This window comes from Gopherus flavomarginatus, chromosome 11 (assembly GCF_025201925.1).
Source record: "Gopherus flavomarginatus isolate rGopFla2 chromosome 11, rGopFla2.mat.asm, whole genome shotgun sequence".
Classification (NCBI taxonomy): Eukaryota; Metazoa; Chordata; order Testudines; family Testudinidae; genus Gopherus; species Gopherus flavomarginatus.
The window spans coordinates 44,432,524-44,455,910 of NC_066627.1; the positions used below are offsets into that span (position 1 = coordinate 44,432,524).

A 23,387-nucleotide genomic window follows, 5' to 3' on the forward strand; every position below is an offset into this window, starting at 1 on the left:
TAAGCTAAGAGGCCAACAACAGCTTGGAGGGGAAAAAAATATTTAAGAAACAAACGATCACATAGAAGAAGCCTCCTCAAATTACTTCCCCCCACACCCCCAAATCTATATAGCCCTGACCCAATGCACCACTGAAGTCACTGAAAAGCCTGTGGTTTCAGAGTTCAGGCCTGGTGTACAGAAACAAGGATTTTGGTTCCTTACCTAAAAGAACCTCCCCCAGGTTCTTTCAGTTTATTCTTTTGAGCGGCAGCTGCTTGTGGTGAAATAGTGGACAGAGCTTTGTTTCCAGGTAATACTGTTGGTTTTACCACAGGTACTGCAAGAAAATAAAGTCAATATTTGTAAAGCTCCATCACAAATGATGTAGATAAAACATTTTAGCTCAACATTTTAATTATTTTTGGGTAGGTTCATTGTCAACTTTGGCACAAAGGTGTTTTTAAAAATGGTAGCAGTACAAAAGTAAAAAAAATTGACATTTTTAGTTATTCTTCTTTCCCAACCATTTTTGCTGAACTTAAAAACCCTCCTCTGAAGCGTGTCCTCCCCGAGCATTAAAGCATCATGCATGAAACAGTCTAGAAGTAACAGATATTTCAGTTCAGTCAAAGATTTTAAACTGATGTTCACACAAGAAACTTAATTGCCACAAGCCCTATTTACACTACAAATAATCACAGGTATCTATTCTATGGCCTGCAGGCCATATACGGCCCAAAAGAGCATTTTATAAGGCCTGAAGCTTGCTTTAACACAATATACCTACAGCCGATTCATCAGCATTTTGTCATCAGGTTTGTCTACACTGGCAAGTGAAAGACAAAACTTTTGTCATTCAGAAGTGTTTAAAAAAACCAGATACCTCCTCAAAAGTTTTGTCGAAGACAAGCATCAGTGTGAACAGCGCTTTGTCAGCAGGAGTCTCTCTTGCCGACAAACAGCGGCTACACTCCGCATCTTTTAGCGACATGGCTGTAGTGGCACAGCCGTGTCACTAAGAGCAGTCTAGTGTAGCCATAGCCTTAGTTTACACAAGTTTGTAAATAGGCTGTTTATACTCACAGTATTGTCTAATACATACAAAACAAGCTGAACTTAAAACAAACATCAATACCAGTGACTTTAAATCTTATTAAAACTATGTAAAATCTGTTTGGCTCACACAAGGTTGTGCTTAGATTAATGTGGCCCTCCTGTGTAATAAGATCGGGCAACACTGCTAGAAAAGACTTAGTTCTTACATAAAATACACTTTTTCTTTTTTAATTGAGATGTATTGAGAACAAAACCAAACCACTAGCTATGGCAACATGAATTTACTACAGTGCCTTGTGCAAAATTAGGAACCAGGATTTTTGCTGACTTCTAGTTTTATTCTCTAACTAGACAGAGGTTTTAACAAGCAATAAACAAATTCTGACTTTGAATGCATTTATCTAGTGGCTTCCTCTGAACTTCATAAAAAAAGATTCACACATATCTAAGGAAAGAATTTGGTTCTGAATGATTTAATAAGACACAGCAGTACCTGCAGTGTTGCCTAGTGCAGTGTTTCTCAACCTTTTTGAGATCAGAAACCAGCTTGCTGCCTTCCTAAACCATGTCAAGGAGATCTCAGTGACTGGTGCCAAATCAACAGACCAATCATTGAGAAACACTGGCCTAGTGGATAGAGCACTGCACTGGGACTCAGAAAACCTGGGTTCTACTTCCAACTCTGACATTGGCCTATGGGTAATCTTCAGAAGGTCCTTTCATCTCTATCTCTCTCAGTATCCCCAGCTTTAAAACCCTCCTTTGTCAAACCCTTTGAGATCTTCTGATGCAAAGTGCTACATTATAGCTAAGTATTAAAAGAAAAGTAAAATTTTTCAGCCATATTCATTCCTGAGTAAAGTATCAATCCTGTTTTAGAAGTGTATTAAGGGTCACTTAAAAAAAACCCAACTATTAAAGATCATAAGAGCATTAAAAATCTTTTTTACCTGTCTGAAGTTGGTTCAGTTGAATTTGTTGAGGAGCTGTAAGCATAATACGATTATGTGGTTGCCGCAATGCTACCATAGGGGTTTGTGTCAATGTTACCTGTGGAGGCCTTATCAATGCCCCTCCTTTTTGAGACTGTTGGATAACCTGCCAATAGGTTGACAGAAAATAATGTTAAACTATTTGAGGAACAATGATACAGAAGATGTTAATCAAATGGATATACAAATCCTTATGCCAACCTTTAGACTGGTGAACAGACGTGTTTGAGCAAAAGCAAAATTAGAAGTGATACAATCGTAAAGTATTTATTTTTAAACCATCTTTAGACATACCCTATTTCATGGAAAAGGAACAGCGTGGTTGCTGCAGTTTAAATTTCTTCTCTATAGGCAAAAGTCAAAAATAGCCAATTTCTAGAGATATTTAGGGTCAAATAGTCAGCTAAAGTCTCTAAATTTCCATTTACATGTTCAGATTTGGGTTAAAGTAGCTGAAAATTTGACCCTTAGATTAAAAACCTGACTTTAAGACAGTTATTCATGTCTACCTTTCAGAATCACAGTCTCCTCCTCAAAAACAGATGGGAAACATTTCAATTGGTGGACTCATGAACTGAAGACAAGTTTAACAGGAAGCTTCTCTTTTTAGCCCACCTGCTAACTGTAACCTGTCAAACTGTGATTCAATGCTACCGTAGAATGTTATACTAAAGAAAGTGATTTAGCATGAACGAGCTTTCTTGTCGCAACTAGAATTCTTCAGTTTTCAGCAATCCTTTACTACAAACTGCCACAAAAAGATAGTTTACAAACTCCTTCCAGACCCAAGATTGTAACTTCCATAATTCTTTGACTCTGGCTTTAGCTTTGGCCCTATATGTTCCTTTCTAAACAGTTACTGGACATATAGTCTGACTTCTCGTAAGTCAAGCAACAAGTATTAAGGACTAAATGATGAATTTAGCACTCTCTTCTGTAGGCTCCAAATGCCTTAATAGAAAGTCAACACACCAGGTAATACGTTAGTCAGACTGAATCTATCTGCCATTAAATATTTATTTCAAGACGGTATCGTAACACTATTTTTTACTGGATTGTTACAAGCAACTTCCCTTTAGATGTGTTATTGAAAATTCTGAACAACAAAAAGACTTATGTATCGAGTAAAGGTCTAATACCTGGGAACTTCCAAGTCTTACCTAGTCCTACCATAAATTTGCTATTACCTTCAACAAATCATTTAACATCACTATGCTTCAGTTTTCTGGTGTGTAAAACTAGTTATAATCTAAATTACTTCCTTGTCAGTGCTGAGGATCACTTAATTTAAGAAATCTCTTTGAAAATGTGAAGTGCCAGACGTTTAAGTCATACCTTTCTTGAACAGAGGAAAACCAGTTATTTAAATGGAGAGAGTATAGCAGGATCAAAGATTCTTCTCTTGCACAACAAATCTATAGTCCTCTGGATGAATTCTAGGAGTTTACCATTTTCTCCTGCAAGGAAGTTTGGACTACAGGCTAACAGAGTTGGAGGCAGATCATTAGTTGAGGGACATATTTGCTGAAAATACTGGTTCCGATAAGAGTGCAATACCCTAATTTTGCAATCTGCCTCTTAGTAATCCTAGGAGTTAAGCAGCGAGAAAGCCATTTATACATTCCAAAATTCTTGTCGTGAATACAAGCTGTTAAACTTACACCAGGAATCTTTACAATTACAGTTCTTGCAAACTTGAAAGTCCAAAACCTCCTCTGGAGTGAGAAGTGTTGAGTAAACCTTTTGGATATGATTCACATACTGGTTCTAAAATTATTTCATAATATACATTTCGTTATACCATATAGGATTGCTAATTTTGACAACACATCAACAACTTGGTAGATAAAGACAGAATGTCTATGTCCTGGCTGGATCGTAGGTCCAGCCTATTTTTTAATTTTCTACCCATCTATGAAAATATTAGTAAGAGTCTAAAACATCCATATGGAGATATTTCCTATTCCCAGAACCATCCATAATCTTTCCCTTTTTTGAGTGTAGCTAGCTGACAGCAAGAGATGCTTTTGGTATTCAAACATCTGAAAGAGGCAGTTTCCTATTTGTTAAGATGAAGTTGCTATAGCTTCCACCTAGGGCACAAAAAGCAAAGTGGATTTTAAATCAGAAGGCATCACCATCATGAAATAAAAATTTTCGAGAATGATGGTCTATCACAGCCCTCTCCAGAGACTTTGGTTAAATATCAAATCTGCTGCCACCGATCTACAGAACAGCTTCTAAAAATTCAATCATATCTTCAGAAACACTGCAAAGGCACCCCCTGTAGATAATTAGTTTCACGTTTCTTTTGCTAGACGTGCTCAAGTCCTCCACAAGTTACCCTGCACTGCTACATATTGGCATGAAGACCAAACAACAGATATGCACATATATTCTAGTAAACTAGTAATTGTTTCATCCCAGCAAATATGGTCAGTATCCCATTAAACAAAATAAGAAAATAATGCACAGATTATGCTTAATTTCTATTTTGCTTTCTCAGACTGTGCAGATAGATCATAGTGAATCATAGAAATGTAGGCCTGGAAGGGACCTTGAGAAGGCATGAAGTCCAGTGCCCTGCACTGAGACAGGATGAATTCATCTGTCTAAGAAAACAAATAAATAATGCCTTTACACAAAGATGCTATCAGTATTACCATTTCTGTCTAGAATTTGAGGGATGGGAGGGCAGGGGGCAGAAGTAGATTCTAAGCAGACATCACAATAAATATCAATACTGGCCAATACTACTAACATAAATGCAGATTATTTATATAGATCAAAGCCAAATGGAAAAGCAACAATTATACATAAAAATGCTTTGCTGCCTTAAGGAGAAGAGATTCTACATCATCAGATTTTGTTTCTCCCTATCCTGCTTTCACTACTATTATCTTTATGTGCATTTGTCATAAACAGATAGTTAAGGGTTAATGTCTCTTTTACCTGTAAAGGGTTAGCAAACAGGGAAACAAACACCTGACTAGGGGACCAATCAGGAGACAAGATACTTTCAAATCTCGGTGGAGGGAAGCCTTTGTTTGTGTTTTTTGGGTTTTGCTTTGTTCTCTCTGGGCTCCGAGAGTGACCACACGTACCTACAGGCTCTCTAATCTTCTATTCCAATTTTGTAAGTACAAAGGTAGAAAGGCGGTATAGTGTTTTTATTTGTTCTTCTTTATTTGCAAATGTGTATTTGGCTGAAAGTAATTTAAATTGTATTTCTGCTGGAGGAGGCTGTTTCTCCAATTTCTATAAGCTGACAGACCCTGTAACTTTTACCATCTAAATTACAGAAATAACTTTTACCTTTTTTCTTTCTTTTTATTAAAAGTTTTGCTTTAAGACCTGTCTGATTTTTTCCCCTTGTTGAGGCTCAAGGGAACTGAGTCTGTACTCACCAGGGAATTGGTGGGGAGAAGGGAAAGGTGAATTTCCTCTTTGTTTTAGATTCACGGAGTTTGAATCTGTATTGCCTCTGGGTGAAGGGAAAAGGGGGGGGGGGGGGAAAGGTATCATTCCTCTCCGTGTGGTGATTCAAGGAGTTTGAATCACGGTGATCTCCTAGTGTACCCAGGGCGGAAAGGAGCTGGGAGGAAGGGAGGAGGGAGAAGGAAAATGGTTTATTCCCCTTTGTTGTGAGCCTCAAGGAATTTGGGTCTTTGGGGTCCCCAGGGAAGGTTTTGGGGGAGACCAGAGTTTATCAGGCACTCTACTCTAAGTCCTGATTGGTGGCAGCACTACAGGATCTGAGCTGGTAATTAAGCTTAGGGGAATTCATGCTAATACCCATATTTTGGACGCTAAGGTTCAGAATTGGGAATTATACTATGACACATTCCAATAACCTGACCAAAGCAAAAGAGGAAGCATGGCCTAGTCATTAGTGTTAATGTGGACCGGGCCTGGAGACCTCCAGATTTGTGCTCTGCCACAAAACTTCTTGTGTGACCCTAGGCAAAATCCCTCTCTCTGGGTACGTTTATACAGCCTGCGAGAGCAAGCGTCCCAGCCCAGTTTGACAGACTTGGGCTAGCGGGGCTCGCAGTAGCACCGTAAAAATAGTTACGTAGACAGCACTTGGAAGTTGCAGCTTAGAGCCCCAGAACCAGCCTAACCCGCAACTTCGAACTGCTGCTGTCTACAGAGCTATTTTTAAGGCACTAACACAAGGGCCACAAGCGCAGAGTCTGTCAAACCAGAGGAGGCATGCTCCCACGGGCTCTGTAGACGTACCCTCTGTGCCTCAGTTCTCCAGCTGCAAAATGGAGATAATACCACCTTGCTACATCACAGAAGTATTGTGAGGATAACATTTTATTACTGTAAATATACTATGGTGATAAGTGCCACTTTAGTACCCAAAATAGATGCGAATGCTTTTGTATTTTCTATGGACAATTCAAAGTTAAACATAGACATGTGGCAAACTGGTCTATTGCAATATGTTGATCAAGTCCCTTAGAATGGTATCATTACTGTGTTATGATGGGCTTTTGTTAAATGGAATATTAATATTCTTTCCTATCGCTGGTTAATACAAGCTACCAAATGACCTACATTCCTAAAAAAAAAAGCCACAAATTGTGTAACCTAGATTTTAAAAAACACAAAACCCTACTTTATTATTACACACGCCTAAAATCTGGGTCAGTTTTTGTTTAAAACAGTTCTAAGAATTTACAACCTGGCTATGCATTGATTTAAAATCAGCAAATTCTTTCCTTTTTAATAATTAGGAAATGATAGAGGACTTTAATCATTGCTGTATTTAAAATAATACATTATTTTCTTCTTAGCAGTTACCTTCTTTAAATGTTCACAGAAAGGTCTCTGGCTGAGCTAAACTGTTAATTTAAGAAGAACAGTCATTATACTTCATAAGCCAATAGATGATGCACTTCGGTTTACGTACCAGTGGTGTAGGTTGCCCTTGTTTGCCAACCCCAACTTGCGTAGGCTGAGTTAGACTAATTACAGGCTGTTGGAGAGTACTTGTTACAGTGGCAGTGGCCTTCCCCGCTGTGCGCTGAACTGAGCTGCTCAGCATCACTGCTGTCAGCGCAGTTGTTGCTTGCGTTGTGGGCTGCTGCTGTTGACTTTGCTGAATGAAAGCTGCCGAGTCTGGGGTTAACTGTCTCAAGGCAGGTAAACTCCTCTGAAGAAAAGAGAAGGAAAGAATTTACTTTCGCATAACTAAGGTGAATTCTGGTTAAGTTAACCTTTTTCTGAGTACAAAAATCCTAGATCACCATAGAGCTCTAACGGGAATTATGCAGATATTAAAAAGAAAAAGAAAAAAGAGAAATCAGTGCATTTAATCTTAAACAGTCAAAAACGTGAGTATGGTTTTACTGTTAAAACATCGTATGTGTGACCCAAGGACCTCTGGATACCATCCAGAAGAAGACACGGGTACAAGGATCCCCTGGGTTCATCAAGAAAATGTAATGTAAAGTCTAATAAAAGCCTCTGTCATACTGGTCATCATAATCATTGCAAGATGTACATATGGAAAATGTAAGAAGTTACGTATATATGCTGAAAATTATGTTCTCTAGGCCTTGAAGTTAAATGCAGACCATTCAACAGTAGCCTACCTTGAGACAAAATTCTCCAGATAGGAAGTGGGACACATGTCCTTGGTGGACCACTGTATGTCTCACAATAGAAGTCTATTAGCATACTGAGTCAAATGCTAACGAAGAGCTTGCAAAAACTTCAAAAGGAAATTAACAGGAAAAGTAAAATAGGGAGTGTGGGAAATCCAGTTTTTCAGATGAAGATCAAAGTGCTACTATAGTGTATCTGGGGGCGCAAAAAGACACTTCCACTGGTGAAGACAAGGTGCCAGCAGGTTTGATCTGACAAAAGGGGCAATCTCAGCCATCCCGGTCAAAAATACTTGGGAAAGGCCTTCGGGTATCTTGTAGAAGACAGGAGATTGTCTTATGAGTTCAGTTTAGGTTCCAGAAAGCTTGTTATGATTTTGTTTTATATGTAACCGTTTCCAATATTCTTTTCATCATTTAAATCTCTTTTCTTTGATAATAAGTTTATTCTTGTTTTCACTATAAATATAGATCCAGAGTTGAATTCTGCAAGCTAGTCTGTACTCTTCCTCTGAATACTCTCAGATCCCCTCCTCTCAAAGGAACAGGGGCTGAGCATGCCAAAGGGATGCTCTGAGGATTTAGGAGTCCATGTGTGCCTAATCACTTTCTGATATGGAGATACCGAGGCCTGGAAGGTGGAGCATGTGTTGCCAGAGGCTGGTGGAGTCAGTATGAGGAAGTCTTGTCTGTGCTAAGGGCAAGTGGTAGCAAGGTACTGCCAACCCCGGATTAACAGGGTGACTTGCCCCAGGAACTGGTGAGCCTGGAGCTAAAGCAATCTGATTGAAGAATGGCTCCACCCAAGAGGAATGAAGTGATTCCTGTGTAAAAAGGAGTCAGGCTTAAAGTAGTAATAAAGCACAGCTGGGGAAAGAGATGGACAGAAAGTCAGAGTAGGATAGGAAGCTCAGACAGGGAGGAAAGCTCTCTAGCAGGGAGGGAGTCTGACTAGACAGGAAAGAGACTGAGAGAACAGACGGAAAGCAAGAAGCCTCGAGGTAGGAAGTGGCCCGGGAAAAACTGCAACACAGGTAAAGGAGCAGATGTCACTGTTCAATACAGGGCCCTGGGCTGGAACCCAGAGTCAAAACGTAGGACTGGGTTCCCCCTACCAAGCCCAGTGAAAGAGGTGCAGGCTGAACCTCAGATAGGCTGAGAAACTGCCCCAGAGAGGGCAGAAGGATATGTTTTGTGTTAAGACTTTTGAGATATTTTTAGTCTGGACAGTTCTGACCCCCAAAAGGGGTAAACTTAAGATGGTGACCCAGCCAGAGGGCTGAGTCGCTGTATGCTCCTTGAAGATTTTAGAATCCCAAAAACCATAATTTTCCATTTGCTACATAGATCAGAGATTTCCTTATATATCAAAGGCAGGAAAAGGCTGTAATAACAATGTTAAGAGCTTAGCTATGCAGCCTTAAGAGATAGGAAATGCCAAAGCGAAGGTTGCACATGCAACCTTAACTCTGTCCCCCCTTAACCATTTATACACAGTCAAACATTGTTGCGTGCACCTGATCTTCCCAAGCCTCCTCTTTTTGTAGTTTTCCTTGGTGCACTTTGTGTAATTTTAGATTGCAAGTTCCTTGGGGGCAAGTATAGTGACGTTCAACTTGTTTTGCGAGGTGTCTACCACGCTTTTCAGTTCCGGAGACAATCATGATTATGTAAGTATTTATGAAAAGTACCAGCTAGACGGCCCTGGAAAGTAAATGTTCTTGTTTGTCCATAAAAAACAACAGCAGAGGCACCAACAATCCAAGTTTCCCCATACTGCTCCATCAGAGTACTTCAAGCTTGTTCCTCTGAGATCACGTCTAGGAATGAGAGAATATATCAGTCTCCATGCTTTTCAATCCTTGGGTCTACCTGCCAAGGCTGCACACTAATGGGTGAATTGCTTGAAGGGTTTTGCACCGTGGAGAGATAAATGGCTTTGATCATTGTAAAGAATATTTATGATCCAGATTTCTCACAAAAAACTAACTGAGCCATTACAGTGGAACCTGTGATCATTTAGTACAGTTAATAAAACATTGTGGGGGGGGGGGGGGGGAAATCTCAGGAGACTGGGAAGCAAAACATGTATTTGTGTATTTTAAAGAATCTTTTTAAAAATCTGATCAGGTAACAGGTAAAACATGCACACATATTGTTCTAGAAGAGCATCTTTCTCATTAAATTGATGTGCTCCTGCTCAGATGAGTAAGCACTGAAAGATAAAAGAATATGGGGCATATGAATTACCTTCAGGAAAGGCACAAGGTAAGGTTGAGGTGAAGAATTAAGTTCTCGGTACAGCCTACTAGTAAAATCTTCTGCTTCAATTTTTCCATCCTATAAAACAAAATAGATATTCAAATTCACCAAATAAATGAACTTTGGATGTTAAGGCCCACACCTATTTCTAAAGGTCCACTAATTTATTAAAGAGAAGTTGTCATTTCCATCATGCCTGGCTATTTTTATCTATCATCAAGAGTATTATGGTCATATACATTTTGTAGAATCCAATTGTGAAGTACAAGTTACACCAGTCTCAGACAATTAATTCACCTAAGCAAGATCAAAAATGCCACAGCCCTGATTGATTTAGAGAGTGGAAACGGAATTGCAACATTACTTGAAAGTTTTATTATAATAAATAGATCCTAACACACAACTTTCCTTTTGGTCCACAAAAAGCAAATCCAGTTTTAAACTTCATAGGCTATACAATTTTGCCAGGTACTCTACAAATACTAAAAATTTCATCTTTTTTTAATATTGGTATGCAATGTTATTGTCCAAAAATACATCTATAATTAAGAAATTGTTTATTTTCCATACTCAAATACAGCATACTAATGGGCCTTTAATTAAAAAAATCCTTATACTTGTTAATACCACCTTAGACCAGTAAAGCGATTAGAATTTAAAACTCTAATTTAAATATTCACCATTCATACTGCATTCTTTTTGCATTCCACTCATCTCATGACATTAGGCTAATCAGCTGCACATTCTAGTACAGTGGTTCTCAAACTTTTGTACTGGTGACCCCTTTCAAATTGCAAGCCTCTGAGTGTGACCTCCCTCCCCCTTATAATTAAAAAAACTCTTTTTTTATATATTATTTTCACTCTCACTCTTGCCCGTCACCCCAATCGGGGTATGGGCCGCCAACCACAGATCTCCAGAGTCCTCTATCCTGGGCCATTCACTCTAGCTGGTTCCAGGTATAGCCCATTTTTTTGCTATCAGCCTGAAGGTCGCGCCGCCAGGTGTTTCTTGGATGGTCTGGCCAGAGGATCTGGCTTAATTCCAAGCACTTCCTGGCATACTGACCTAAGTGTCTCTCTCACTTTCTGCTTTCCAGTTCTTTTTCAGCTTCAGCTTCAATCTGGCCACCACTAAGTCATGGTCGGACGCCGTGTCTGCTCCTCTTCTAACTCTAACGTCATGCATCTTCGAGTTGAAGACCGTTCTTTTTCCAGGGTAAAAGTCTCTGTTGTCTCTATTGTTGGCGTTTCTGTAGCAGGTTGATTTTTTACGAGGTGGAGTTGCTAGCCCCACGCCCAACCCTCCTCCTTTATCCTGACTTGGGACAGGCAGATGGCCCCAAAGGACCTCTCTGGTGGAGTTATATATTATTTACCACCATTATAAATGCTGGATGCAAAGCGGGGTTTGAGGTGAAGGCTGAGAGCTCGCAACCCCCTTCCCCCATGTAATAACCTTGCAACCCCGAGGGGTCCCGAACCCCAGTTTGAGAACCCTGTTCTAGCATAATGGTATGATATCTGCATTGCAAATGCTATAGGAAACTGTTGGGTTTTAAAAAGTCCATTTTAATTCATAAGAAAAACCATATGCAGAATATCTATTCATCTTAGGTTTTATAAAAACCTGTTTTTCATAAAACAACTTTATTAATTAAATTTAGCCAGCATCTCTTGATTTATCAGTAGTTTTAATAAGCTTTTCTTACCAACAAGTTTTGTACTAGCTCTTTCACGTTAGCTGTAGTCTCTGACGACTGTTTTCCAGATGATGCCAGTTTTATTAATGTGGATAGAAAATTCTTGCATTTCTTCACATTCTCCATAGTTTCCTATTGGGGAGGGAAAAGTAAGTTAGGGAAGATAAGAGGAAGGCAAGATGTGCCTCTTCAGTTGGAAGTTTACCAGACATGCTTTTTTACATGACGGTTTAAACAAAATAAAAAAAGCAAGCAGCAAATATTTTATTCCTACTAAAAAGTTCTGTCATATGGGAAGCACTGGTTTCAAAGCAACCTGGGGACTTCCAGTTCCTGCTGCCCTGAAATATGAAAGCACCATGCAGGTGATACTCTCAAAGGCAGGGTGCTTCCAAAGTGGTGGCATGCTCTAATGGTTGCTTACAAAGAAAGAACCCCTTTGGCTTATGACCTGGTTGTGGTCTTGAGGCACAAGGTCCTCTGACCCCTTAGATCTTTCTGCTATAACCCACAACACACAGAATATTAGCGAAGATTTTACATACTAGATAGTGTGAAGTGTAGAATAAAATTGACAGAATGTTTGCAGGTGTAGCGCAATGAAACATTTTATATTTCAATTATTAAAACATAGTAATTTACAATGATGTTTGAAGTTGGTGTGCACATAAGATATTTGGGGAATGGAAGTCAAGACCACACCATGTAACCTCATGCTTAAATAGTGTATTATATATGAGAAACAAGTAGGTATTGGTGATTATCTCCCTATAGAACAAAGGGCACTCCAGCTTGATTCTCTCTTATGCCATCACTCACTGCCTATCTTGAAGATATATGATACATATCTTGAACCAGTAATTCTTGAGTTCTAATCCTATTCGGACATTGAATAAATTGTCACAGCAAGTGATTTCCCCACGTCCCAGAGAGCAGTCAAAGTGCTTTGAAAAAGGAAGAGTTCTATATAAATGCTACATTACCAACCATAAAAAAAAGGTTGTTACAAATCAAAATTCAGCTCATACTTGCTTAAATGTATCCTAAATTATATTTTTTCTCCTAAATTTCATTATTTTCTATGAGACCAATAACTCAAGGGAAACTCAGCCTTGATGTTAATTTACTTACATGTATGTACAACAGGTGTATAATGAGAACAGTAGCACAGGATTTTAAACATATGTAACCATGATCTTACTGTGGCAGCTGTAGAGGTTGCTGTTGCTCCTTGAACAGTTCTCTGAGTTCCAGTCTGTACAGCTGTCGCTGTACCTAACGCAGTTGTTTGTGCGGTACCACCCAGAACAATTTGAGGCTGTAGAGAATACAGACATGGGTTATCCCTTTTGGAGTGTGCAAAAATCTGTCTTTTTGTACAACATAACCAAAGGAGAAGGAATAACCAAATCACTGAATTATGGAACATCCTTCAAAGCTGCTACAAAAAACCCAAACTGGTACTATCAGCCATCTGTCGCTGTTCAGAGAAAGAACCACCAGATGGCAGAACACACTACATATTTAAACCTGAAAATACTGAAAGTTGATTAAAGAATGCATGATTTTCGGTTACAGAATAAAAGGAAGTGTAACACTGAACAAGAAAACATGCTCAAATTCCAAAGCATTATTAAGCTAGTGCTGTATTTCTGCTACCTAGACATCCAAAGTTGTTTACCTGTTTCCCTCAACAGCCATTCCTCCCAAAAGGAGGATTTTAAAAAAATTTTTAAACAAGGCATAATGGGCAAAGATTTCGCTCTCAGTTGTTTCTATTACCTTCTGGTTGAATAGCTTGGGAGAATAATTTTCTTCATAAAGTTATACAAAAAACTCATTGAATATGCTTCTAAAATTAATCTAACCGAAAAATGCAAGTTTTTTTGTATAATATTTTTAATTTGAACGTTCCTTTAAAAAAAATGGCTGCAGTGGTAGAACCCTTCATCCAGATTCTGAAGTTTAGGGAGAACATGCAGAAGAGGGAGAAGAGCTCTTTCAAATAATTTAATAGTTCCAAGCATTTTTTTAAAAAACAGACAACACACCAAACAATGCAGAAATAATGTCTTTAATTAAAGAACTAAAGTTATAACTAGACCCTTCTTTCATGTACACTACTTGCCTGTTGGCTTTCAAGGTGTATTCCTAAACTACTGATGATAATCCCTTTGCATCAAGAAAATAATTACACATTAGGACTAGCTTTCAGCACTTGCATTAATAGCTCATTTATAAAACGTTACTCTTCTGTACTATACAAGGTACACAACAGAAGGCACTCTAGACTTTTTAAAGCAATGTTTCATTGTTTTTTGGGAGGAGGGGAAGGAGAGGATTACCCAGTTTACATTGCTGTTGGGAGACTAGAAAAATGAAGTGAAAACCATTGTGTGTTCACTCCAAAAGGCAATGAAGACAGAGTGAATTTGCACATCCAGCACAAGAGTAGTGAAAATGAGGGAGGCACTATTGCATAAAAGGCGGCTCAAATCTGAAAAGGTCACTACAGAGTCTTCCCCCTCAGTATAGGCTTAAAGGGGAAAGAAAGCATAAAAAATGAAGGTTAGGATGTAAGAATCATATGGTATCAGTCCTGCATATAACACTCCATCCCTACTTCCAGATTTTCTTGGTGGTGTGGTTAGAAAGTGTGGGTCACCCTATTTATCAGAACTGTACTTAGGACAGAGTCCCCGAACCCCAGTTGAGGAGGCACCATGAGATATATTGAATCCCTGTGGATATATAAACCAAAAGCAGAAGAGCTGGAGGCAGGAGAAGATAAAGCAATGGTATGAAAATGTTAGAGAGGAATTACAGGGGAGGAGGAAGTTTATAATAAGAACCCTTTAAAAAGCTTAAGCAGAGACAATAATGGATCTATAGTCCTGTAGCATCAAAGAGTGTTTCAAATCCAAAGAGAAATTTGTGTCTATTCCTCTGGAGAAAAGCACAGGAGGTACTTTAAACAAACACAGAACTTTCAAAAAGAAAGCTGATTTTGAAAGGAATGTTGCTGAGTAGCTGAAGTCCAAAATCTGACATAGTTTACGATTATCAGACATCTTAGGGAGTGGAGGAAAATGTCCTGTGTACTCTAAGTGCTCACCCAGAGATATTCCCAAACAGTATTTTACTCCAAGTTCTTTTAGCAATTCAGTTTCATTGTTCATACCTATGTTTCTACGAACTCACCTGCACTACAGGAGCACGCTGTAACGTTGTTGTGGGCTGTACAGTTGTCTGAGCCTGAGACACCTGCTTGATTATAGTAGTTGGTGTCACCTGCCGTGCAATTATAGGCGTTCCAGGAGCCTACAAAAGAATCCAAACTATGTTAGAGTTTGAACATAGGAATTGCAATACAAGACCAGAAGAACAGTTCATCTAGTCGGGTACCCTGCCTCTGATGGCAGCCAATAGAAGATACTTCAGAGGAAGGTGCAAAAAACCCCGTAGCGGACTATTATGGAACTACCTGCCAATAGGCTTTTTACACCCTATTTAATGTAACCATGGTCTCGTATATAGAAATACCTAACCCTTGAAACAAAAAAAATCATACTAAGCTCTTGGCCTCAATGATTTATTATGGCAATGAGCTCCATGGGTTAACTATGCATGGTCTAAGTATTTTTTTAAATTAGTTTTAAATGTACTGCCAGACAACTGAAGTGAATATCAGTTTCAGTGAAGAACGGCCAAAGTGTAACACATCAGGGCTGGGGCGCTGTGTGGTGAAGCTTACACAGCACTGCCTTGACATATTACTGCCTAAAACCAGCATTATTAGTCCCTCACTTTCCTAATGGCTAGATTCACAGCCACATATTTAAGGAAAATGATTCTTACTTAGGTAAATTAATAAACTCACCGGCACTGTTGATATCTGTACTGGTGGTGCACTAGTAGGTGTTGCAGGACGAGGAGTCATGGTATTTTGGGGCTGGGATTGGGCCTGTGCCTGTGCCTGCGCCTGCATGTGTGCCAAGGCTTGTTGAGGGATCATCAGTAACTGTCCATTTTCGCTACGCACAAGGACCATGCCTGTGAAAAAAGAAAGAGGTCAAGAAATATTCTGCACATGCAAGTGGCTACAGAACAAAAAGGGAGCAGCTCTAAGTAGCATTAAAAAGACCAACAAATTTGACATTAGCATGTACACTGGAATGTATATCCAACTGCGAATAGGCTGATTTTCACAAAATTGGTGTATAAAATTTGAGAGAGAGAAAGAGCAAATATCCCAACACTCAACATAAAATCTTGATTAAAACTAAAGAACATTTCTGTAGTAAGTCTATCAAGTTATGGTACAATATTACATGCATATAATATACAATACCATAAACATTCCACATGGCTAAGTATTAAAACTAATAATCCTGAAAACATCTTACTTATTCTTTTCTGACTTTAAGGTGTTCACTTTTTATGAAGGGCTTCAATTGAAAGAAAATCCTGCCATTAAACCAGATTCCCATTAGCCTGGTTTAAAAAAGGTTATCAGAAACAGTAACATTTCTCTAACTTCTAAATTAATTTTCCATAACAAATTTAGCAATGAAAATGGTTATAAAATCATAATCTCTCTCAAGTGCATCTGTAACAGATGGTACTGTGCTGCATTACACCCTAGAAGATAAATAAAATAGAGAGGGCAATGAGGCAGTCATGCCCTGTTCAGTCACATAACCAAACACTTAACCCAACTGGATAGTTGTGAAGAACCAGATTGTAAGTGTTAGATTTTTCAGATGGTAGCTGTTGTGTTTGTTTTTGTAACCAGGGCCTGGGATATCTAACCAAAACTTTTCCCAAGTGCTTATTAATTTTGTGTGCCACAGTCAGGCCAATGGGAGCTGTAAGTCCTCAGCACCTCTGAAGAAACACAAGGAGTCAAGTTAGGGACCCAAAAATAATGGCAAAAACACCACACACAACAAAACAAAACAGTTAACATTTCTAAAAGTTTTGGCTTAAGTGAAAAACTGCACCTACATTTATTTGTACACCACAAAGAAACAGAAGTGTTAAGACCAGAAAACTAAGTCTTAGGCCTAGTCTACACTACAAAAGTTGGGCTGACATAAGCTGCCTTACATCAACCTAACTAAAATGTAGCTTCCTACCAATAAATCACTCACTACACCAACATAATAACTCTACTCTGTAAAAGGTGTAAGCGCTTAGGTTGATTTAGTTAGGTCAATGCAGTGTCCACATAGACACCGCATTGTTTACATCACGCTGCTCCCTTTCAGACTGTTCTGGCTGTCAGCACCCCACAATGGCAGGGCTCAGACTGTCAGCACCTCACACTGACAGTGAGATCAGTGCAAGCGCTCATGGTGAGGATACGCACTACCAATAGGAGTGTAGTGTGGACATGCAAAAACAATTTAATTACTGCGGTGGCTGTACATTGACATAACTTAAGTCAACTTTCTTTTGTAGTGTGGACTCAGCCTTATGTGTCACTCAGCAAATAAGTTAGAGCATTCTAGATCTCCATCTACAGCTGAAGATCTGTTAAGGCACTTTTAGAAGATGAGACTCTGAAATGATCATGTTCTAGGTTGCTTTTCAAAACAACTGAACACATGTAGATGGACAAAGATGTCACATCATTTTCTTGGCATGTTTCCAATCTAGTGCTCTCAAACTATACACAGTTGTATAATTTCTCCACCAGATGACTTCAAAGATAAAGATGACATTGAATTCAGACTGATTTTCCCCTATATATCCTCACACTGAAATTAAAAAAAACCAAAACACTGATCTCCAAGAGTTACGTAGTTACCTCTCTTTATAGAAGCAAATCAGCACAAAAAGAATTGAAGATAGTTTACATCAACAAGGAGCCAATTTAAATGATGTCCCTCAACAAGTGTCCAGTTATGACCACTGCACACGAGTTATACCACAAAACATTAATATTTTAAGTGTATTTTGCAGAAGAGGGAAAATTACTAGTTTTTTCCACGGCTATAATCTTGCAAATCATGGAGCTAATTGGATTTAGTTTCTACATGAGATTTCAAAAGAAAAACACTTTCTAGCTAATCAATTAAAAGCAACATAAAACCTTTCACTTGTGTCATAACTTATGTTTTATCCTGCTATGTTTATGCTTGTGGAGCTTCGAGAGATGGTAAAATGACTGCTAAACTTTGATGCAAGTAATATCTTATAAAAGCAATGCTACTTTGGTACAGGAAATTTTGAAAACTCAACCAAGTCAAATTCTCTGTTCACTTTAACTGCTGCCAGAACCGCCACTGAATTTTTTCTCTCTATCACCCTTTATGTACAATACTGATCACTGCAAAAATGGACAACTTCAGAATGTTTTTGACTGAGTAAAAAATGATACAATACAAACTTGTTCACATCCTCAATGAGTATTATTATGTATATATTCAAGTGTCACCACACAAACTGAACTTGACATTTTATTCCAGTGTGTAAATGTGAAATATTGGGCAAAAGACGGTTACTCACCTTTGTAACTGTTGTTCTTCGAGATGTGTTGCTCACATCCATTCCAGTTAGGTGTGCGCGCCGCGCGTGCACGTTCGTCGGAAACTTTTTACCCTAGCAACTCCAGTGGGCCGGCAGGTCGCCCCCTAGAGTGGCGCCGCCATGGCGCCCGATATATACCCCTGCCGGCCCACCCGCTCCTCAGTTCCTTCTTGCCGGCTACTCCGACAGTGGGGAAGGAGGGCGGGTGTGGAATGGATGTGAGCAACACATCTCGAAGAACAACAGTTACAAAGGTGAGTAACCGTCTTTTCTTCTTCGAGTGATTGCTCACATCCATTCCAGTTAGGTGAATCCCAAGCCATACCTAGGCGGTGGGGTCGGAGTGAGAAGTCGCGGCATGAAGCACTGCAGATCCGAAGGCCGCGTCCTCTCTTGACTGCTGGACCAGGGCGTAGTGGGAAGCAAAGGTGTGGACCGATGACCAGGTCGCTGCCCGACAGATTTCCTGGATGGGCACACGGGCGAGGAAAGCCAGCGACGACGCCTGCGCCCTGGTAGAATGCGCAGTCACACGGCCCATAGGAACGTGGGCCAGCTCATAGCAGGTCCTGATACAGGACGTTACCCATGAGGATAACCTCTGCGAGGAAATGGGAAGCCCCTTCATGCGGTCCGCTACTGCCACGAAAAGCTGGGGGGGATTTGCGGAACGGTTTGGTCCTCTCCACATAGAACGCGAGAGCCCTACGGAATCAAGCGAGTGGAGCTGCTGCTCCCTGCCTGAAGAGTGAGGTTTCGGGACAAAAACCGGGAGGAATATCTCTTGGTTGATGTGGAAGGCTGAGACCACCTTGGGGAGAAAGGCAGGGTGTGGCCTCAGCTGCACCTTATCTTTATGGAAGACTGTATACGGGGGGTCTACCGTGAGGGCCCGGAGTTCCGACACCTGTCTAGCTGAGGTAATAGCTACTAGAAAGGCAGTCTTCCAAGAAAGATAGAGTAGGGAGCAAGTAGCTAACGGCTCGAAGGGGGGCCCCATGAGCCGAGACAACACCAGGTTAAGATCCCAGGTCGGGGCAGGGAGTCGGACGTTAGGGTATAGACGTTCCAGCCCCTTCAGGAATCTAGTCACCGTCGGGTGAGAAAAAACGGAGCGGCCATCCCCACCCGGGTGAAAGGTGGAGATAGCCGCCAGGTGGACCCGCAAGGACGATATCGCAAGGCCCTGTTGTTTGAGGGACCAAATATAGTCCAAAATATTGGCCACCGAAACTTCCATCGGGCGGAGACCTTTCTCCACGCACCAACAGGAGAAACGCTTCCACTTGGACGAGTATGTCGCTCTAGTGGAAGGCTTCCTGCTGTCCAAGAGTACCTCCCATACCGGGGTGGAGCAGCGCAACTCAGAACTGGTCAGCCACGCAGGAGCCACGCTGCTAGGTGCAGCGACTGCAGGTCCAGGTGACAGAGAGTCCCGCGTTCCTGGGTGATCAGGTCCGGGTGAAGGGGCAGGGGAACTGGGTCGGCTATGGCCAGGTCCAGCAACATGGGGTACCAATGCTGTCTGGGCCACGCCGGGGCTACCATGATCACGCGGGCCCTGTCCCTGCGCACCTTCAGAAGGACCCTGTGGACCAGCGGGAACGGGGGGAACGCGTAGAACAAGTGGGTCGTCCACGGAATAAGGAAGGCGTCCGCTATAGACCCGGGTTCCCGGCCCTGAAAGGAGCAGAACGCCTGGCATTTCCTGTTCCCCCTGGACGCGAAGAGGTCCACGCGGGGACAACCCCACCTCTGGAAGATCGAGAGGGCGACGTCCGGGCGAAGGGACCACTCGTGCGAGAGGAAGGATCTGCTCAGGCGGTCTGCCAGCGTGTTCCGTACTCCGGGGAGGAAGGAAGCTGTGAGGTGAATGGAGTGGGCTATACAAAAGTCCCAGAGTCGCATCGCCTCGTGACATAGGGGAGAGGATCTGGTGCCGCCCTGCTTGTTGATATAGTACATGGTCGTCGTGTTGTCGGTAAATACCGCGACACAACGACCCTGAAGCTGGTGATAGAACATTTGACAAGCAAGGCGGACCGCTCTCAACTCCCGCAAGTTGATGTGCAGCTTCACCTCCTGCGGGGACCACAGGCCCTGTGTTCTCAGGGTTCCCAGGTGGGCCCCCCAGCCGAGATCTGAGGCATACGTCGTTAGGGACACCGGGGGCTGGGGCGGGTAGAATGGGAGCCCCGCACACACTACGGACTGGTCTAGCCACCAGCTGAGAGAGTCCAACACCCCCTGGGGGATTGTGATCAGCATGTCTAGTGGTTGCCTTGCCGGCCGGTAATGTGCGATGAGCCACGACTGGAGGGGCCTCATACGGAGCCGAGCGTAACCGGTCACAAATGTGCATGCTGCCATGTGGCCTAACAGGGTTAGACATGTCCGTATCGATGTCAAGGGGGCTGCCCGCAAGCGCTGAACGATCGCCGACAACGCCTGGAACCTTGGCAACGGCAGAAGGGCCCTGGCCACGGTGGAGTCCAGGACGGCCCCAATGAACTCCACCCTCTGCGTGGGGAGCAGGGTGGACTTGTCCACGTTGATCATGAGGCCCAAGGTAGCAAACAGGCCGGTGATCCTGCGGACGTGGCTGCAAACCTGTAGCTCCGACGTGCCCCGAATTAACCAATCGTCTAGGTAAGGGAACACGTGGATACGACTGCGCCGAAGATGTGCCACAACGACGGCCATGCATTTTGTGAATACCCTCGGAGCCGTAGAAAGGCCAAATGGGAGGACTGCAAATTGGTAGTGAAGGCGGCCCACCACGAATCGAAGGAAACATCTGTGGTGTGGCCATATGGCAATATGAAAATAAGCGTCCTGCATGTCGAGGGCGGCATACCAGTCTCCCGGATCCAGGGATGGGATAATGGTCCCCAGGGATACCATGCGGAACTTCAACTTCACTAGGTACTTGTTGAGCTCTCGCAGGTCGAGGATAGGCCTGAGGCCTCCCTTGGCCTTGGGGATCAGAAAGTAGCGGGAATAAAACCCCTTGCCTTTCTCGTTTTCCGGAACCGCCTCTATAGCTCCTTTGTTGAGGAGCGTCTGTACCTCCTGTCGAAGGAATTGCTCGTGAGAGGGGTCCCTGAAGAGGGACGAGGAAGGGGGGCGGGAAGGAGGAAATGATATAAACTGCAGGCGGTATCCCGTCTGCATCGTGCGTAAGACCCAGCGGTCCGATGTTATTTGGGTCCACACCTGGAGGAAAAACGAAAGGCGGTTGGAAAACGGGGGGGAAGGATCCGTGGGGGAAACTGTTATTGCGCCCTTGGGCGCACCTTCAAAACGAAGGTTTGGGCCCAGGCGGGGGCTTGGAGGAGCTTTGATTCTGCCCCCCTTGGTTCCCCGACTGTCTGCGCCTTCCATTCCTGCCGCGGCGCCTATTAAGGTCCTGCTGCTGGCGGAACTGGGGGTATGGCCAACGCTGCTGCTGTTGTTGCGGCCGGAAGGGTCTGCGCTGCGTCCCAGGTGTGTGCATCCCGAGGGAGCGCATAATGACCCGATTGTCTTTAAGACTTTTCAGTCTCGGGTCGGTCTTTTCTGAAAAACAGGCCCTGGCCTTCGAACGGGAGGTCCTGGATGGTGTATTGGAGCTCCGGTGGAAGGCCAGAAACCTGAAGCCAGGAGATGCGGCGCATCGTTACCCCCGAGGCGAGGGTACGGGCAGCCGAGTCTGCAGCGTCCAAAGAGGCCTGTAATGAGGTTCGTGCAACCTTCTTGCCCTCGTCAAGAATCGCCGCGAATTCTTGACGAGCCTCTTGTGGCAGCAGCTCTTTAAACTTGTCCGCTGCCACCCACGAGTTAAAAGCGTAGCGGCTAAGAAGGGCTTGCTGATTGGAAACCCTGAGCTGAAGGGCCCCAGCCGAATAGACCTTGCGGCCGAGGAGGTCCATACGCCTGGCCTCCTTGGATTTGGGGGCTGGGGCTTCCTGTCCGTGACGCTCCCTCTCGTTCACCAACTGCACCACCAGGGAACATGGTGTCGGGTGAACGTGGAGGTACTCATAGCCCTTGGAGGGGGCCATGTACTTCCTTTCGACGCTCCTCGCCATAGGGGGGGATGGATGCCGGTGACTGCCAGATTGTATTGGCGTTGGCCTGGATCGTCCTAATGAAGGGGAGGGCGACCCTGGTGGGAGCATCGGAGGAGAGGATGCTGACGATGGGGTCCTCGATCTCAGAGACCTCCTCGGCTTGCAGGCTCAGATTCTGTGCTACTCGCCTGAGGAGGTCCTGATGTGCCCTGAGATCTAGCGGAGGAGGGCTATTGGAGGAAGTGCCAGCCACCGCTTCATCAGGAGAGGAGGATGAGGAGACCCCTGGCAAGAAAGTGTCCAGCGGGGGGTCCGCCTCAGCCCTCGCCTCTGGCTCAGGAGCAAGATCAGGGTCTTGTTGCTTCGATCCTTCCTCCCCCTCCGGGGAGGGAGGGGGGCGGGACAACGACGCCTCCGGCACCCTGTGCTCTGCCGTTGCAGGCCTAGGAGGAAGCTGTTGGGGGCCCTGGGCTTGATGGTACGCCTAGGGTGTCCAAAACCCCCACTGCTGCGGGCCCTGGTCCTGTTGCGGAGGGTCCTGGAAGAGGGCCGCTTGTCTGTCGGTGCCCAGCGCATATACGCTGTCCGCCTGTGATGACACCGACGGCTGTCTGGAAGGCCATGGCGGGGCCGACCGCGGCTGGTAAGAGTCTCCGCGGTCCGGCACCGAAGATGTTCTCGGTGCCGGGGATCGGTACCGGGAGTCATACCGGCGCCGGGATCGGGACCGGGTTCTGTCTCGGTGCCGGGATCGGGACCTGCCACCGACGCGGTGCCGGGAGGTCGACCGGGACCTGCCACCAGCTCGGTGCCGGGAGGTCGACCGGTGCGCTGAACGACGGCAAGACTGGCTCCTAGAGTCCCGGTGTCGGTATCGGCGGCTGGAACCAGAGCGTGACCGTCTGGAGGCCGATCGGTGCCGCGAGTACGACCGGTACCGCCGAGGGGAGCGGTGCCGGGACTGCGAGCGGCGGCGGGATCTCGAGCGACCATGGCGTCGGGACCTCGATCGCGAGCGTGAGTCCCGAGACGGCGCCGTCATCATGGGCTTGCCCCTGGATGCTACCCGCACCGGAGGTACCGGGGGTGGCGGCTGAGTTGACTCAGTCAGGGCAATGAGGTCCCGTGCCGAGGCGAAGGTCTTTGGAGTGGATGGGACCAATAGCTCAACCCCAGATCTTATGGGGGA

General features: G+C 43.6%; 1 protein-coding gene across 1 annotated transcript in view; it reads right to left on the reverse strand.

Annotated features, from left to right (window-relative positions):
- The window catches only part of TAF4 (TATA-box binding protein associated factor 4), a 72,733-nt gene that overhangs the window by 21,315 nt on the left and 28,031 nt on the right, over positions 1-23,387 (reverse strand). The window contains exons 3-10 of the mRNA XM_050917768.1: positions 15,493-15,665; positions 14,814-14,933; positions 12,814-12,930; positions 11,622-11,744; positions 9,899-9,988; positions 6,952-7,194; positions 1,989-2,136; positions 205-319 (exon numbers count right to left, since the gene is read on the reverse strand). Coding sequence (XP_050773725.1) covers positions 205-319; positions 1,989-2,136; positions 6,952-7,194; positions 9,899-9,988; positions 11,622-11,744; positions 12,814-12,930; positions 14,814-14,933; positions 15,493-15,665 — 1,129 coding nt within the window. The remainder of the gene's footprint in view (positions 1-204; positions 320-1,988; positions 2,137-6,951; positions 7,195-9,898; positions 9,989-11,621; positions 11,745-12,813; positions 12,931-14,813; positions 14,934-15,492; positions 15,666-23,387) is intronic.